Here is a 14725-nt window from a genome sequence, read left to right on the forward strand (position 1 = left end):
GCTAGTACTGCTGGAAGGCACTTCAACAGTGTTTAATGATCTTCCTGATTGGTGATGTGATTAAATGCTTGGTGCCCACATACTACAATTAAGCAAGCACATTAAGAATGTATTACATTTTTATGCTTATGACAATAAATTATTTTTATATTACAAGCAAGCTGACGATAGATGAGACTAAAATTCAAAATGGTGTACACAGAACAGCATTTTCAGGGTCAAATTAACAGGATCTGTTTTGGGCACTGGATTCTTAAGGCTGATAATCTTATAATCACATAAGAACATATTGTCCAGTTTTCTTATTTTTAGACATAAATGGACAGATCTTTTAACTCTTTGCGTTTCTTGTATAAAGGATGGATGTCCTGATGCACATACCACAATTCCACGGAGCTATGCTCATAAACAAGAGGTGAAATGAAGAATAAATAGAAAACTGATGCAATAAATTGAAATTACAAAGTTACACACAGTGCCCCAAAACTCCAAGCCAGTATACAGCAACTGTGTAACGCAGTCACCCCCTTTGGAAGTTTTTTTTCTGTCATTGCTTTTCAAAGTTCAGTGACGGTCAATATAATTTGGCGTTTTTTTAAAGCATGAATTCAACCAAGGGGCTGCAGGGTGGCGCAGTTGGTAGCACTGTTGCCTCGCAGCAAGAAGGTTGCCGGTTCGCGTCCCGGTAGGAGCACTGGAATCTTTCTGCGTGGAGTTTGCATGTTCTCCCCGTGCAGCATGGGTTCTCTCTGGGTTCTCCGGCTGTAGGTGTGAATGTGAGTGTGCTTGGATGTCTGTCTCTACGTGTGGCCCTGTGATAGACTGGCGACCTGTCCAGGGTGTCTCCTGTCTTCACCCTGAGTCAGCTGGGATAGGCTCCAGCCCCCCACGACCCTAGTGAGGATTAAGCGGTGTATAGATAATGGATGGATGGATGGATGGAATTCAACCAAAAAATAAAGACTCATGTCAAACAGCTTTCTACAAGGTAATAGTCAATTGATATAAAACATAAAACGAAAATTAAATAGACACCCTCTTCAAGTTAGTATTCAGTAGATGCTCCTTGCCTGAAATTACAGCATTGATCCTGTGTGGATAGTCCTTAGTCCACCTTGCACATCTGAACATCACTCCATTCTCCTTTGTAAAACTGTCACGCTGCACAGGGATTGAGAGTGAGCAGCTCTTTCCAAGTCCAGCCACAAATTCTCAATTTGATTGCGGTCTGAGCTCTGACTCGGCCGCTCCAGATCATTCACCTAATCTATAAACCATTTGTGTGTAGCTTTGGCTGCATGCTTTGAGTGTTTTTTTGTTTGTTTGCTGGAAAACAAATCTTCTCAAAAGTCATAGTTCTCTTGCAAACTGCACAAGGTTGTTCTCCAGGATTTCCCTATACTTTGCAGCATTTATTAACTCTCTGCCTTTGCAAGCTTTTCAGGGCTTGCTGCCAAGAAGCACCCTCACATCATGATGATGCCACCACCATGCTTCACAGTGAAGTTTGTGTGTTTGTGATCATGTGCAGTGTTTGGTGTCTAATTCATACAAGAGGAAAAACATGAAACATATGCTTTTCCTGATTCTGTCAAGAGGTATGATGAACACCTCAGTTAAATTGCTTTTTTAAATTACCATAAAAGTATAACATTGGCCTTTCTCATTGCAATTCCGTATTAGTTACTGGACAATGTGATGAAATGAAAATTTTGTTTTGCAAAGGTTAAAAAGAAGACATTGAACACATTTAGCGAAGTATTTTGAACTATCAAAATGCTGAATAAATATGTACAACACTTCGCTCTTGGTAAAATCTTGATTTACATTCTGATCCTGATTTACAGCAAAACCCTCAAAGGAGGAGAACAACCAATTATTTTGGAAATAAAGACATAAAACATATCAGTCTCTTAAAAATAAGTCTTTATTTTGTTAAACAAAGGACTGAAGATAGTAGTTACTCTGCAAGACTGAAAATAGTTTAAGGGATCTTTCGATTGTTGCTTATAAATACCACCTCCACAAAGTATAAATACAAATCCCTCTTTTACACATATAGCAGTATTTCTATTACAGGTTATAGCATGACACTTAAAAGCCCTGTAAACCAACAACACACCTGCAGACGCACACAATGTCTTTACGTACATGCTAACAGTGATTGCCTCTTAACATAACCACAAGGAGTCAGATTTAAAAAATATGGCACAGATATTTACATATTTTGGAGCAGAGCATGTACCATGAATTTTTTTTTCCTATTCAGGTGCCTTGTTAAAGAGAATTATCCTTAAACAGTAGAGGCTCAGATTTTTCCCTGTGAGAGTCTCACAGGGCATCTAAACTATCAAAAAAAACATTAAAATGTGTGAGATTCAGGTGTTGAGCACTACAAGTCAGTGACTACACAGAACAGGCACATTCTCAATTTATCAAATATCTAAAAACATAAAATCTACTTTTGTCACAGATTGAAACTCTCAAAAGTTCTCTCTTTTTAAATACAAGAAGAATTATGGTGATAACTAATGCATTTGACCCTGCGCTGTACGTGACAGCTTGGCAGGATGAGTGGTAAACTAGCAAACTCCTTTTTAAACTGATAGACAAAAGCTTATTCATAAGTTACTAAACAGGAAATTTAAAACACAAAGTAGCACAGCTATAGGTCCGGGTGTTTCAGCATCTCAGTGTCACAGTGACGAGTCAAAGTCTAAATTTTAAAAAAATCTGAAGAATATAAAATTATTTCAGTTGTTGACAAGAAGCGACATTTCCCAGCAACAGACCATCAACATTAGTGGTTCATATATAAGAATAATGATAACTGGTCATGTTTTCCTTTTCCCGTGCTGGGAATGATCTCCTTACAAGAGTTAATCACGGACAGAGATTTCTTGATTAGCGAAGACTGACAAAGGTTGACTAGCAGTCTTACATGTGTCTGAGAGTTTGTTAAACACCAATGCGCACATTAAATTGTATCGGAGGCTGGGGTCGAAGTGGCACATCTCATTACTCCATGTCATCCTCATCAAAGATAGGCGGCTCAAAACTACACACCTCCTCGTAGGTTAATCCTGCAAGAAATTTAAAAAGGTCATGAAATATAAATACACATCAGGGTGCTTCTCCTTATCAGAGAGTACATCGTATCTTGTTTTGCATTTTAAGACAGAGGCAGCATACTTTTCCACTCTTCAATCTCCAGTTCTCGGCTCTCAAAGCTCTGGTCGTACGGCTCAGCCTCAGGCTCGTCGTCTGGGTCGTGGTACTGCGCGAAGTAAGGGTGGGCCAGAGCCTCAGCCGCTGTTATCCGTTTGTCTGTATCCAGAACCAGCATTTTCTCCAGAAGATCCACAGCTGAAATATGTGTAAACACAACTGAATTGCAAGCAGTCTGTGCTCCATTTGAAAATCATAGTGTCCTGTCATGTCAAGTCGTAGTCTTAAATTCGGAGGAAAAATTGGCAGTTAGTAGGGTTTGCACTACAACACAACACAACATGTGTTGAGAAAAGCCTGTCTTTCTCTGATATTACCTTGTGGGTTTGCACCAAGGAATACATCAGCAAAGTTCCTCTTGGGCATGTTTGGCAAGGAGCTGATGTAGTTCCTGGCCTGTGAAAATACATCAACACAGTAAATCAAATGCCAGCTCCCACTAGTAGCAACATGCCATGACACATTATTTCATGCTACTGATTCTGTTCAATGCAGCAACCTGATTGAAATCATCACTGCTCAGTTATTTTATTTCCATCTACAGCTAGGACTCTACACCGTCCCATAAGCCTGAATGTATATTAATACTTCACGGGTTATATATGTTGGTTTTAACCCTCAAGCATTCTGTGGCACACTGTCATGACCCCATGCACCCAGAGGTTGCTGTGTCCTCATGAAGGACGACAAAAGTTACAGCACAAAACAAAAAAATAAAAAATTTTATGAAAACTTATTTGTGAGGAAATTTTTTTAGATTCGTTTGTCTGTTGCCACAGTTTGACTGTCTCTGGAGAGCCACAAGCAGTGAGAAATGCTTTTGACAGCTATATGTACCTTGTAGCAAATGACTGATTGACTGCCCAGACGTGTTGCCTAGCAACAGTATGACATCCTAATGTGACTGAAATCGGAACAGTTAGACAACAACATGTTTATGTTGCAGAAACCATTTCTTTTTAAAAATAATTCATAATAAAACAATGAGCCCTAAGCATCCTGTAAGATACTCTACTGTCCTTGTCTCATGTGTTTGAGGAATGCGTTTGACAATATAAATCCTTATGTTAATTTAGTTATAATTTTCCTGATAATAAACCACTTGGTGTAAAAGAAAAGCTTAGTTCGTAGAGAATTATTCAGTCAGTTAGAATTAAATTTACACAAAACCATGTTGAGAGAAGCAAGACGGCAAATTCCAAGAGAGAAAGCCAAAAGTAAACCACAGAAGAAAGAATCTTTTAAATGCTGTTAGTTACTGTGTCACAAACAATCCGATGTGCTACTGCGCACAATGTGTACACACAATTACTATGATTACACTGAAAAGCAATCTTAAACACCTTCTTGTTTCCCCCAAGATGCCTTGCTCCTCTTTACCCCCAATTTAACTTGAAGTAGTCTGAGTAATGCGGCCATCCTTAGAGCTTAGCACTCTCTTTAGCGTGGCCATGAACATTCCGTGTCTCTACACTAAAGGTAAAGGAACGACTGACTGTACCTCCAAGGTTGGTCAATTTAAAGATGTGTTAGTACAGAGAACTGTCACGTTTTGGGGTACCCCTAAACAAAAATGCAGGGGCAAGAGCTGTATAGCAAGCCTGACTGTCCTCCCGCCCCGGCCTGCTAGCTAAAGAAACCAACTGCTCACCTCATGACTGGGCATCCTGCTTATTAGAGATGCTGGGGGTGTTCCTGTCAGACGCATTATCTGCTGAAGCTGGTTTATATCTATGAAGCTTGTGTCAAGGGGAGTATAGCGACAGAGCAGAGTTGGTTAAGAAGGTGTTTCTCAACCTAACACTGTGTGGCTAAACTTGAGGTGCACTACAATGTTATGTTGAAAAGCAAACTTCAAGCTTTGAAGCAAAATGTGACAAAACAGTAAAGAGGAGGCCTTGTGAGATTTAGAGTTAAGAAACAACACAACAGTCTTCATTACAATCGAGCAGTGAAAGTCGGTGTTCACAATAAGCACACAGCACACACAATATAATTCACTCATTTAAAGGTCCCATATTGTCCCCCTTTTTAATAAAAAGTTTTAAGCAAGTCCACAGTGTCCACACCCCCTTCAGGAAGACTTCTCTGCATCTGTAATTGACAGCGCAGATTAAAACATTTGACCACACAGCAGCCGACACAAAGATAACTAAATGTGTGAAATCAGAACTCTCTATCACTTCAACTGTTTTCTCTGAGCGATCATGTTACATGTAAATACAGTGATGCAGTAGTGAATTCAAATTTTAGTGGTGCAGAGCGGCAGCTAGGAAATGGGTCTGAAGTGAGTGAATAGTCTTAATAGGCTGCATTTTAGTCACTATTTCATCCCCGCTCTGTTGTCTGACAACAGAAGCGTAAAAACGGAAATGAGAATTTGGCTGTAATAAAATGTGCAAACGGAAAGCAGGAGAGAAGTAAACAGGTGACTGACACGGCTGTTTTTTGGTTTCACTGAAGACCAACAGGTAACATGAAAACACAGCTATCAGTTTTATGATTTCTACAGAGCTCTTGCCACACTAGTCTCACAATGTGTTTACACTAAGGATTCTCTTATTGTTGTGGTGACACTACAGTTGTGTTGACATTCAGTTCCTCAAGTGTTGGGAATGCACAAAGACACTTATGTTCACTCTTGCAGCCAACAGCAGAACAGCTGGTGTGTTTTTCTCATGGCTGAGACATTTAAAAATTTGCAGAAGCATCTCGCATGACCTGACAGACTACACAGAAACTGGATTACATTTTTACTGACTTGGCTGGAAGGTCAAGGGGGAACTTGATGAAAGGAAGTAAGCATCTTCATGTAGTCGCAGCTTTAATTTTATGTTTATAAAACATACAGATAACATTGATAACAGATTTTCACCACGTGGGACCTTTAAAGAGGAAGAAAGCAAGTGTCAAACCCACAAAGACGAAGAATGGAAAACATGCCATGAATTAGAGAGCAGATACATCAAGCCGAAATCTGGTTAGAGAAAAACCTTGCATAGCTTTGAAAACTCACAGACTCTGAAGATATTTTCATCAAGAGCTCTGGCCCTGGTGTTCCGACGAGCAGCATGATTAACTTCAACTGATCAATGTCTACCAGCACACGGTAAAGGAAGACCAGATGCTGGATGAGGGAAAACTTGTACTCTGAACTCCTGCACTTGTATAATTTAAAACCCATGTGTGATAACCAGTTTTATTATCTTCACTTTAAATTTCACACAGAGAAGAAAAGAAAAAGCGTTTGAAATGTAACCTGTAGAGAATGCAGAATGAATGTGTAATAAGAAAGGGAGAGAAAGATAAACAGAACTGTAAGTACAGATACAGCAGATTGACTGGCCGTAGTGCAAGAAGAAAGTGGACCTGAGCCAATGATGCACACTAACAAGGTAGGAGGAGCTGAAGAAGAAAAAGGCGAAACTGCTGAAGATGGTAAATGTCAAGCCAGAGGGAAAGTGGAAACAGGTACAATCAGTGTCACATTTTTAATATGAAAACGCCTCAGGCAGCTTTATGTTGGAAGAGGGAAGCAGAAAAGCAGGTTTTCATGAGAGGGCAGAGAACAGAAGCACTGCAGAACATCTTCCACTGTGCTGGCAAAAACATCACTAATCGCTACTGCTATAACAACATCAACATCTGTTTAACTTGTTTGATTTCTTCTGCAAATTGTGTGTCAGAATCACAGCAGCTATGAGAGCTCTGTACATACACTATTGTTGCACCAACCCACCAGAACAAATTCCTTGTATTGTGTAAACTATACCTGGCAATAAATCTGTTTCTGATTCTGATACTGAACTCTCAAATGAAAAGGATACGGTCAGTTCCAGGAAACAGGGTTTTTCCAGTGAGAAGTTCTGCCATTATACATCCAACCGACCAAATATCCACTGAAACACAAACGTCACAATCAACCTGTCAAACAAGTCCTCTACCAAGGCATAAAGATGCATTACAGTAAGAGAGAAAGATTAAAAGAAGCTTCTTTGTCATCACCTGTCATGTTGTAATGCATCCAGTTCAACATGATCTCTGGGGCGCGGTACCAGCGTGTGGCCACGTAGCCGGTCATCTCGTCATCCGTGTGCCGTGCCAAGCCAAAGTCCAAAATCTGAGAGCAATTTAAGTGCAAAAAGGCAGCGTTGTTGGCAAAAAAAAGTCACATCTGCAGGCAGACTTCATGAATGTTGTTTTAAATAAGAGCAACAGTCCACTTACCTTCAGCTCACAGTCTTCATTCACCGCCAGGTTACTAGGTTTCAAATCCTAAAGGGAGGAGAATGTGAATTAGTGTGACTTAAGCTTAGGTGACGAGTGCTGTGGAAAGACAGTAAATCTCTTATATTAGTCGGGAGACTTTTGTAACTTCTTATGGATGAAAACAAATCTTGTCCTTTTGTTAACATGAAATTAAAGTGTTACATCCTTAACACAGTGTAAAGGTAAGGTTTAATGACTTTCCATCCATTGAGTGTTTGCACAAACCTGACTAGGCCAAGTGGATTTTGGAAAACCTGACCCACATTTTTACCCCTAAATGGGGTCAAAGCCACAATGACATTTGTCAGACATAAATCAAAAACAACACTTACTCTATGAATGATGTCTGCTGAGTGGATATACTGCAGAGAGACAGAAAAGCATGTGTGCATTAAATTACAGCATCAGTTTAAAGAAGTTTTAATGTACCACAAGAAAAAAAGTCAGAGGCACCAGGATGAAAAGTATAAACCTCTGATCGTATTAGGAATACTGGTAGAATAGGTGTTGCCGAGAGCTAGATAAGAGGACTGATACCATTCTCACATTAAAATATGGAGCTACATTCAGGCCACAGTTAGCTTTTCTTTGCAGGAAACAGGGGAAAAAGGGTGGCAGCATCTTAGCCTGGCTCTTTCCAAAGGCAAAAACATCTGCACCTTTAAAGCTCAAATAATGACATGTAATATTTTGGTTCTTCAGTAAGTATAAAAACCAAAGTGTGAAAAACGCTGTGGTTTTACAAGTAAGCTATGTGCCCGAGTATTAAGTTTTACCACGAAGGGGGGGTTTAAGGACACAATGCTGAGCCATGAGAGCTGCCAGCTGTTGAGTCGCTCCATCTTGTTGCAAATGATTTTACATTGCACTGCACAGAAAGAAGCATTTTACCTGAACCGCCGCAAAGCTCTGTCAGCTCAGTGATATTTTGCATCCTATCAGTTTGTCAGTACAAACTTTTAGTGTGAAGCAGCAGCAGCAGGAGAGGTTCAGTAAAAATCAGCAGTATCCTAATACAGCTGAAGACAATCAGTAAACAGTGAAATACGGCTCTTACCAGAACGTACACACGGAAACACAGGAGTGAAACTAAGCTCCAGACCGCAGAGATTCAGACAGAAACCACAAAAGTGCAGAGAGACTTTACTAACAGAGTTTGAGGATCTAGTACACTTTCGGGATCAAGGACAAAAGGGAAGACTGGCACAGGTTGTCTGTTTGTCCCCACGTCACAGTGTAACTAAAGCCCAATGATCTCCACTGACGGTAAAAGCCTGTATTTCTTGTCCAGGCATAATGGCCTTTGCTTTTCTGGTCGTCGCTTTGAGGTTACCAGTCAGTCAGTAGAGACTTCCAGATTTCAGTTTTTATTGCTGAGCTACGCAGTTATGAGAGTGGCATCAATCTCGTCATCAAACTCTCGATGAGGAAGTGAACATTTGCCAAAATGTAAAACTACTCCCTTAACAACCTCACCTTTAACCCTCGGAGAATCTGGTATATGAGGAACTGCACGTGGTCATCTGTGAGCTTTTGACATTTCACAATGTTGTTGAGATCTGCCCCCATTAGGTGAGTGACTAGATACCTGCAAATCACAAAAGATTAGTTTAAAAAAAACACACACACACACACACACACACATTTCAGAAGGCATACCAATGTTTTCTCATTTCATAAAAACCCAGATGGGCAGAAAATGAATATATTTGTACTTCCTAACTAATTTTTCCAGAGATGTTTGCAGTCTGCAACTAATTTCCCATATGGCTGTGTGAGCTTAAACCGGTTTAGCTACTACATCTTTTCACTCTCACTTCTCTACAGAGGCACTAAAAGGCCAAGCCCTTCACAAATGGAATGTCATTTAACAACACACCCCAGATAAATGGGCTTAATGGTACTGCATCAGTGGATAATTCAAATCTAATCCGAAAGCTGTTCAAAAGGGCCAAACAGCACTTATGGAAGAAGGCAAGAGCAGGATGCTAGAGTGGCAGTTTTGGAGCCAAAACTCACAGCGCCATGTGCTGCTTCGACAGTCTGCTGCTCAACAAATACCCATTTCATGAATACCCTTCTATTCTCACACAGTACAGCGACCGAGGGCTTAAAATAGCACCTGGTTACACTTGAACTTGTTTTCAGCGGCACACACAGGGACACAGACACTCTCAAAAGTTCACCCGCCTTGGAAAAAAAGGCGTATAAATAAGTGACCTATGTTTTCCTCTCTCCTATAGGAACAGGAGCACGGCTCAAGCGCTGAGGATTTTCAGCCACTGTGCTGTGACTCAGTTTGTATTTTTAGAGTCGAGGGGAAGCACACTTACAGCACCTGCATATCTGAGATTTGTATTTGATATTGCACTGTATAAAGAACCTTTTCAATGTTCTAGCAGATAAAGATCAAGCTGTCTAACCCACTTATTCACTTCCCCACTGAAGTCCACTCTCAAGCAGTCGATACGTGTGACCTTGTATTGCCTTCAGTCCTACATGACATTATGCTAATCTTGGAGGAGGGTGGAGCCTCTTGAGAGGACAGCTCTCCATTTCAGTACACAGAGCCACTTCTGCTCAAAGTATGAGGACAATGTCCAGTATTACTGTTCTAATTAGGGATAGATTGCAATTCTGACAAACTGTGCACAACACTCCAGCAATTTAGCATTGTGCAAGTTTACCACCGTCAGACCGATACGGAACTCAAAACTGATCAATGAGAACCACAATTCTTGTCTTTACCACACATCTGACTGCCTTGCTGGGTTTTGGCAAGGAAGTCAAATGTGTGGCAAGACAAGAATTCCCACAATGCAGTATAACCGCTGTCAGTGTACTCCAGATTTTGGCGTGCTACGGTGCATGAGGCTAACGTAGCATTGAGCTGCTAGCCCCAAGCAGAGTTGAGAACTATTAGCCCCAACCAAAAAGGTTTAAACACAACTTTTTAACATAAGCAGCAGAACTCAGCAAGACCTATAAAGCTTAAGATCGCAAAAAGATCTTAAAAATAATTCAGAAATATATCATTTTTTCTACAACTCACTTTCATGTCATAAAAAAACAAAACATGCAGCACACTGCACGATAGAAAGTAATACAGGGAAATGACTGATGAAAACGCACTACGCCCCTCTGAATGCACCACGTCTGTCTCTGTCAAAGGCCTTTTTCACACTTTACATTAAAATGTATCTTGAGTGATCTGACTCAGGAAGGCTTGAGACCACAAATTTAATGCAGCGTGGATGCAGCGTTTCCTGCAATGTTTTACAGCAGGGGTGAACCCAACACCACCTCTGCTAACATAATACACAAATAAAATTCTTCATGACCTCCAGAGGCAGAATGTAATACGTCATAAACAGCACTGTGCAATTTTTAGGCACTACAAGTCAAGGATACTCAAATGAGGTAGGCTGTAACACATATCTTGTGGATTTAAACTGTCTCAGTTATTTCTGTCTCATCATATAAACCCGGACTGACCTTATGATGTTGAGATTAGAGCTTTGTGGCTCTATTGCAGGACTCCTTGATCTCTAAATGTCCCATATTGTGCCCCTTTTCAACAAATTAAAGTCTCATGTACCTCCAGAATGTGTTTTTATTTTATCAGTTGAACATACAGCAAAGATGATTCATTTCACTATGACTGTATAATCTCTGGTTTTACCTAGTTTTAAACGGGCTGTTTCAGTTTCTGCATCTTTTAATGCAGCTGGGTCACTGCTGACCACGCCCCCTTCACGAAGAAGACGTTCTCTGCATCAGTGACTGTGTGAAAAACGGTTGAATGAACGGCAGTCTACAGACATAAATGACTTTGAGACCAGGACTTTCTATCACTTTTAACTTTCAGAGTGATTATTTTACAGATAGATAAAATTCATAGCACACTAGCCTTCAACTCATGCGTACAGTAAGTTGGTCAGACAATGTTTTGGATATAAAATCAGTATTTTAGCAGCTGCTTGAAAATTAATATGAAGTGACTGCTGGTGAACATGTAGTCTTCATGGGCCAGCTGAGTTTAGGTTGCACAGAATCACACAGGTGATATGGAAACACATTAACCCACAACACACGAACACTAAGGATTTTCTTATTGCTGTGGTGACACTGCCAGCAAAAATTAAAGCAATCTGGATTTTCAGTTTCTCAGATGCTGGGAGTGCATAAGGACCCTTAGGTTCACTCTTGCAGCCAAGAGCAGAACATTTAATGATCTTTGGTGGAGGCTTAGACTTTTTAAAGTTAGCATTAGAGGTTCTAGCAGCAAATGAATCTGGTGGACTATGAGTCAGCTGCTCGTGCTGATTGGTTCATCTTGTAAGTGAGGAGGTGGATTGTGCAAATTATTGTCTTGATGACTACTGGTTCCTTAGTTTCTACATAGAAACTGGAAAAAAAAAAACTTGAGCTGTCTTTTAAAACAGAACAGAATACTTTGTAAGTCCCACAAGGGGAAAAGTGACAGTAAGAAAAGCAAGAAAACAACTATATATTAAAGAGGCTAGGTATATACACTATATATACACAATATAAATAAGAAAAACAAAAAACCACAAGGATACCAGGAACACAAACTTAAGAATATTTACACAGGCTGTGTAGTTTTGGAGGGGCTTGAGGAATAATAGGAATAAGCACCTTCACACTTTCACCATACACACATTCAAAACACAATAACAATGTTTTTTCACCATATGTGACCTTTAAGATTCTGGCTTTGAGTTTGTCATATGCTTCCCTGATGGCATCATATATAAGAAACAAAACATCAAAAGAGGCTGAAACTTTTACACAATACTGTATATGCATGTTCTCTGGTGAAATAAAACATCACTTAAGAAAATAGAGCACAGATATTATTCCACACAGACTACGCCATATATTTATGAGTGCGATTATTGTTTAGACAGCTACCTCCCAACTGAATTAATCATGAGACAACAGTAAGCCAGCATCTGAGTGTCCTACTAACTCAGGTAAACAATTACCTGGGGAAAACCCAACACACTCACAGGTTGCCTAATAAACTTATGAATAATCATGTGACAGAAGTAAAGTCCTTGTACGACAGGTTGTCCTCCTGTATGACTATTAAAGGTGGCTAATTTCCTATTAAGCAGTGATTGCAGTTTCTCACGGTTACAAATGCGGCAGCACTGTGGTTTCTCCACAGAACTCAAAAAAAACCCTGAGTGTGTGGTCGTGGGAGTTTACACATACACTGAAAGTTAGATATTACAGCAACAAATAATGATGAAGTCGGTTTCTGGGTGCTGCATTCCCCATTTCTCTTGAAGAGTTAGCACGAGTCAATAATTTCTTGTTATGCAAGAATGTACTAAATGCTAAATCGCAAATGAGTTAAAGACACCATCTAATGCAGGACTTGCAGCATTTAATCTTAATGTAAGTGCAGAGAAGAGACAGAATCTGCCACACATGACAGGCGAGGCAGCACGCATGTCTGAGGACTGAGTCACAGTCTCGCTGTCCACTTCCCATTTCTAACAACTTTCAACATCAACAAAGAATAACTACCTGTTTGCCAGTAGCAGAGCAGCTATACTATGTTTCACAAAACCAGAATCCAGGAAACAAAAGGAAGGAAGGAAGCTGGTGATGAAATAACTCTTGTAGCAGCCAGAGAGTGAATAACTAACAGACTGGACGGTCTAAAAAATGTTCCAGTGTGTTTAGTCTGCTGGCCTGCCTCCAGGTGTTTTCCAGCAACTGTTAGGATTGTCTGCTGCCGAGAAACTAAGGCTGCACTTCTTAACATTGCTGCTGTGATGCTTCCAGAGGGAGAAGGGCAAGGACAAACATGGGATTCATGTAATTCACTTTAAACAAGCACATTTAACTTACACATCGGTGAATTCCTTCAGACACGTAGCAGGGGTGAAGACATCTAAGAGGCCAATAACCTGCAAAAATAGGAAAATCACTATCAAATTAAGAGCACAAAGAATGTACGGCAGCAATTAAAACATTTATTAAACTGCAGATTGTTGAAGCAAACATTATGAGACACTGGATTAGCAGGGACAAAAAAAATGTCATTTTGTTCTGCTTGTTCACACCAGGCAGACCAGAAGAGGGAAGAGAAACAAGTCCACTTACATTTTCATGCTTCATATGCTTAAGCAACCGCAGCTCTCTGTATGTTCTTTTGGCGTGGATGATGGACTGAAATGGCCGAGACAGCTTCTTCACAGCAACCTTCAAAACCGCCTTTATATCATATGCAGAGCTATAAAAAAAGAAAAAGGTGGTATACATGAGGGCTTGAGAAACGTGACCATAACCAGCTCCTTAAGCATGATTTAATGAATAAAACCTACAAAACCTACAAGTGGCAAACAGTTATTTACATTTCAAACTAGAAACTAACTTTAGAAAAAGAAATTTGGTTCTTCTAAGTAGATAAACTAAACTGTTTCATATGGCTCAGAAAAGGCGTTTGCTCTCATAACCAAATTAGGCACAGTAAGAAGTGCTGAAGGCTGGAAAAGGGCGACATCAGCAGAAAATGTCATCTCTCAGCAGATTGGGAGCAGCTCTGGCTGCAGTCTGTCCTCCCCTCAGAAGGCTCACTGTCTCTAACCCAAAACCAACACTTCCTCCTGCGCAGCTCACCTGACCATAGTCACAACTAGTGCACAGCAACACGGCAACATCACCAGGCATGAAAGGTGCGTTTACTATAAATTTGAGTTTAAATGTGTTGAAAAAAACATGCGTCTTTACAAAAAAAAGTCTACAAGATTGGAAATGTAACAAAAGCCAAATCATAAATATGAAGAATCCTATAAAGATAAATGTTCATTCCAGAGAGACAAACTGAGAGTTAAACTTCAAAAATAGAAATCCGTTATCACAGAGGAAAAATGATCTCCCTTAGTCCTGTGGCTCTAAAGCAATTATATATTACATTAATATATACTGAGTGCGTTGACAGTGCCTCATCTTTTCTACTTTAATAACTGAATACGAGTAATATTGTGGCTCAGTTACTACAGCAATTAGCCCATTAATCACAGAGGCAATGTTTCAGTTCCTGGCTGCTTCTGACCACGACCAGATCTGTCAAAAACATTGAAACCCAAACTGTTATTATTATTATCAGGCTTTGTCGCTTTTTTGACATTGACGTGGGACAAGAAGAAACAAATTGTGCAAACACTTTGGATAAAAACACTAAATATTG

The 14725-nt window shown here is 40.1% G+C and overlaps 1 protein-coding gene across 2 annotated transcripts in view; it reads right to left on the minus strand.

The window, feature by feature from the left end:
- Positions 1 to 1905: 1905 nt before the first annotated feature.
- mapk14a (mitogen-activated protein kinase 14a) overlaps positions 1906 to 14725 on the minus strand; it is a 14984-nt gene continuing 2164 nt past the window's right edge. Inside the window, exons 2-12 of one of the 2 annotated variants that reach the window (XM_008296461.1) lie at positions 13639 to 13768; positions 13384 to 13442; positions 8974 to 9085; positions 7830 to 7859; positions 7456 to 7503; positions 7234 to 7348; positions 7056 to 7127; positions 4880 to 4959; positions 3546 to 3624; positions 3193 to 3366; positions 1906 to 3083 (exon numbers count right to left, since the gene is read on the minus strand). In XM_008296461.1, coding sequence (XP_008294683.1) covers positions 3019 to 3083; positions 3193 to 3366; positions 3546 to 3624; positions 4880 to 4959; positions 7056 to 7127; positions 7234 to 7348; positions 7456 to 7503; positions 7830 to 7859; positions 8974 to 9085; positions 13384 to 13442; positions 13639 to 13768 — 964 coding nt within the window. In that variant the 3' untranslated portion in view covers positions 1906 to 3018. Of the gene's footprint in view, positions 3084 to 3192; positions 3367 to 3545; positions 3625 to 4879; positions 4960 to 6244; positions 6325 to 7055; positions 7128 to 7233; positions 7349 to 7455; positions 7504 to 7829; positions 7860 to 8973; positions 9086 to 13383; positions 13443 to 13638; positions 13769 to 14725 lie in introns of both variants that reach the window. The other variant, XM_008296452.1, reaches the window with a different exon arrangement.

Source organism: Stegastes partitus, unplaced genomic scaffold, assembly GCF_000690725.1.
Source record: "Stegastes partitus isolate 25-593 unplaced genomic scaffold, Stegastes_partitus-1.0.2 Scaffold24, whole genome shotgun sequence".
Classification (NCBI taxonomy): Eukaryota; Metazoa; Chordata; class Actinopteri; family Pomacentridae; genus Stegastes; species Stegastes partitus.